Below are 3903 nucleotides of genomic sequence, written 5' to 3'. Positions count from 1 at the left end.
TACTATTAGTCCATGTACTTTACGAATGTTGTTGATTTAGTCTTTGTATTTTAATTTGATCAATTTTAATTCTTGTCCTTTTCGAATTTTGAAGTTTTAGTCCTAACACAAACAATTGTAGTTAACTTCAAGTATTAGTTTTGTATTATATGCAAAGTTGTAGATTTAGTCTATATTCTTCATTTGGATCATTCTAAGTTCATATACTACTCGAATTTTGAAATTTCAATATTAACGTAAATCACAGTCGTTAATCCATTAACTGGATTTTTAATGTGTAATATTCGGAAATAACAAGCTGATATGATATTACATATATGATAATATGTTTATTGAATTAGATTTTGGAAAATATCAAAACTCAATAAATTTAACAATAATCATTTGGTGAGGACTTTAAAATTCTAAAAATACATAAGCTAAAAATGACTAAATAAATGTACAGGGACTAAATTTATAATTTTAGTAAAGTATAGGGACTAATAACTGAATTTAACCTGGTAAAAAAGGGTTCCAGCTGATCTTTTTAGAACATTTGAAAACTACAATTGCTATCCAAAATTTCAAGCCATAAAGGATAAAGAGAACAGGAAAGTAAATCATTGTCGGCAGTTGCATGCATGTGCAGCAAAGCAAATATCACTTTCTTGTTGGGTAAGAATTTTAACCTGAAACTGGGAACAGGAAAAAAAATGTCTTCCAGATATCAATAAAGAGTATTCAATATAAGTTTTTTTTTATCCTCTAATTATAAAAAGTTATAAAATAGTCACTTATTTATTTAATTTTGTTGTCAATCCTTAAATAACGGAAATATGATGTGATGGCTTTTAAATTTAACATAATAACAACTTTAACCCACAATATTTATACATAGTCTTGATTTTAAAAAAATAATCCTTAACATTTACCTGTTGTGTAATTCAGTCTTTTTTACAATTTTTTTGTGACTCTTTCACTTGAAAGGCTATTAGTTAAATTTGATTAAAAAAACATCAAAATGGAAACACCAAAAATTCAAGTTAATAATTTTAATTTTTTCTCATTCTTTTAAAATTAATCCTCAATTTCACAAAAAAAAGCAAAACTATAAAAAATAAATAAATTACACAATGTATAAATATTGAGGGTTAATTTTTTTTAGAATCAAGACTAAATTGACACAATATATAAATGTTGAGAGTTAAAGTTGTTATTATACTAATTTTAAAAATCACCAAGTAATCTTTCCGTTCGTAATTTAACGGTTTGTGACTAAAAACAAAATTGAATAGTTAGATGTTTATTTTGTAACTTTTCATAAGTAGATAATAATAAAAATACTAATAATTAGATGAATTACCAATATAATTTACCTTAAAAATCAATACCCCATTTCTTAACATAATTCAGAAATTTAGGCCTAAATATATGTAGATGAGAATTGAGACATGATGATGTGATGTGTAATGGGAGGTGATGGGCATTGCTCATATCAGAGCTTCAGGGATGGGGGGAGGGGTCAAATGACAAAAGATAATGTTGGGATATTTTTCATATGCTGCCTTTCAATGAACATTTTCTTTTTAGTCCCTGAAGATACTGCCTTATGATCTAACTGACCCAAAAAGAACATGTCCCCCATCATATTTAAATTTGTTTCACAAAACTGATTTGTGGTTCTAACTTTTATCTGCATTGAAACCAAAAAAAACAAAGGAGAAAAAGAGGAAGCAAAGCTAAAAACAAATCAATCAAATGTTATATTATATTTTACATGGGTTAATTGCATCAGACATCCTTACATTATAGTTTAAATTTTTAATTCGTCTCTAAACTTTAAAAATATTATAATTGAGTTATTAAAGCATCAATATTATGCCAATCAGGCTCTTCCGTTAGCCTAATTATTAGCTTAAATGCTAAATGCGGGCTCAAATTAGATTTAGAGTATATTTTAAACAAACGAATTAAATTGTAAATATGAATGTACCCTATCACATAAATAACTTGAATGTGACGTGTTAAAAATAAATAACACTAGATTTAATGACTATTTATTTATTTTTATCATGTAAAATTGAACAATTTATAAGTTTTGAATATGCTCCATGTTAGATCTGAATTAAACATTTAAAAAAATTAAAACTCTTATCCAGCATCTAAATGACACGGTTTAAACCCTACATCCCTTCCCTCCCTAACCATAAAAAAAAATTAGACAAAAACATTCTATTAAGAAAGTATGGTGAATGCAACCTTTGTGCTGTTTCAAATTTTTTGTCTTCCATAATAACTAAATTCAAACATATAACAACGATGTAATCACCCAAAGTCACTGAATTATTAGTAAGTTTATATTTTGGTTACTTCAAAAAATTATAAAATGATCATTGAAGGATTCAAAAGTTTTCTATTTTAGTCACTAGATTGTTAAAATTGTTGTTCTACGGCCTTCTCTGTTCGCATCGCCTACACCAATCAAAAGCTCTCGTTCCTCTTCTCTTCTATAGTTCAGTTTTTTTTCATAAATTCAAACAACTTTCTTCTTTACTTTTCGACACTAATCATTAGATCAACTTAGACCTAAAGTATATTATTCTACTCAACGTCGATGGATACTAATCTATCGTATTGATCGTTGAATTGTGGCTTAGAGCTCGATAGCCGAATCTAAAAAAAAAAGCTTAACAACTTAATAATTTAAATAAAAACTTTTGAATAATTCAATGATCATTTTATAACTTTTTTTAAAATTGAGTGTCAAAAACATAAACCTACTAATAATTTAGTATTTAACCATTAAAATTTTTTACAATAACAATTAAATAATCCATAAGTAATATCGAATCCAAATTTTACATTTCCAATGCTTCAATCTTCTTCGAACCAAAAAAAAAAAAGCTTCAATCTTCACTAATAATGGTATCTCTTGTAAGCATAGCTTCTGCTTCTAGCAAACACAGCATCTTCTTCTTCTTCATCGAAGTAACAGGGTTGATCCTCGTCAATCCTGGCTAGGCCAACGTTTATACTATAACTTCTGTTGAACCCACGGTGCTGATCTTTCATTTGCTTTTGCTCTTCTTCTTGTTCCTGCAAATTCGACTCCATTGCTCTTTTCTTCGACATGGTTTCCAAGAAATTCAAGAACTTCTCTTCGTTGTTGGGCTTCGAATAGTTGAAGTTGAAACTCTTGGGCAACCGTGAAACTTGGGGTGCGGCGGCGGGGCATCCGAGAACTCCGCCGTGGCCGACCTTGCTAGCGCAACCTTCCAAACTTTTGACGTAAATGTCTCTTGCCTTGTGCAAAGCTTTCTTGGGTTTGGACATGTAGTGCCTTAGCTTGCTCTGTAACTCTGCTTTGGTCATCGGCTTTGACATGTATTTCTTGAACTTGCTTTGCAACTCTGCTTTGCTCCTCATTGTCTGGAAATTGAAATTGTTTGGTGAAGAAGATGATGAAGATGGGTATTTATATAAATTGGGATTTTGGAAGATTGGGATAAAATGCAATGAAAAAGTCAGTTGAAGTTGACTCCTTTATTGCTGCATTGTAGTATTCAAAGTCTAATTTTTTGACATAATTATGAACTTATTGATGATAAATACTTACAAAATTAGCTCTTAAACATGACAAAAGAAGGGTAAAAAGTAATGCTTTCTTCCTAACTCCAATTATTATGGGTTAATATAAGGGTAAAAAGCTAACTATGATTATAAAATAAAAATAATTGTAAAAAATAAAAATAAATAAAACTAAATAAAAAAATTCATATAAAAAATCATTTGCATCTAAAAAAAAACAAGAATTTTGGGGCTAAAATTTTCACATTCAATCTTATCAAAAACCAATCTTTTAACTTTTAAAAAAAATATATATATATATATTAAATATCCATTCACTTTTTATCTTACTCATTT

The 3903-nt window shown here is 28.4% G+C and overlaps 1 protein-coding gene across 1 annotated transcript; it reads right to left on the bottom strand.

Annotated features, from left to right (window-relative positions):
- Positions 1-2895: 2895 nt before the first annotated feature.
- LOC107887783 (uncharacterized) lies at positions 2896-3405 on the bottom strand. Its single transcript, XM_016812012.1, has one exon. The coding sequence runs from the start codon at positions 3403-3405 to the stop codon at positions 2896-2898; it is 510 nt and encodes a 169-aa protein (XP_016667501.1).
- Between the last annotated feature and the right edge of the window lie 498 nt (positions 3406-3903).

The sequence above is a fragment of the Gossypium hirsutum genome, chromosome A03, assembly GCF_007990345.1.
Source record: "Gossypium hirsutum isolate 1008001.06 chromosome A03, Gossypium_hirsutum_v2.1, whole genome shotgun sequence".
NCBI classification, from domain to species: domain Eukaryota; kingdom Viridiplantae; phylum Streptophyta; class Magnoliopsida; order Malvales; family Malvaceae; genus Gossypium; species Gossypium hirsutum.
Note: the sequence above shows the minus strand (reverse complement) of the source record. Positions and strands in the feature narration are given on the sequence as shown.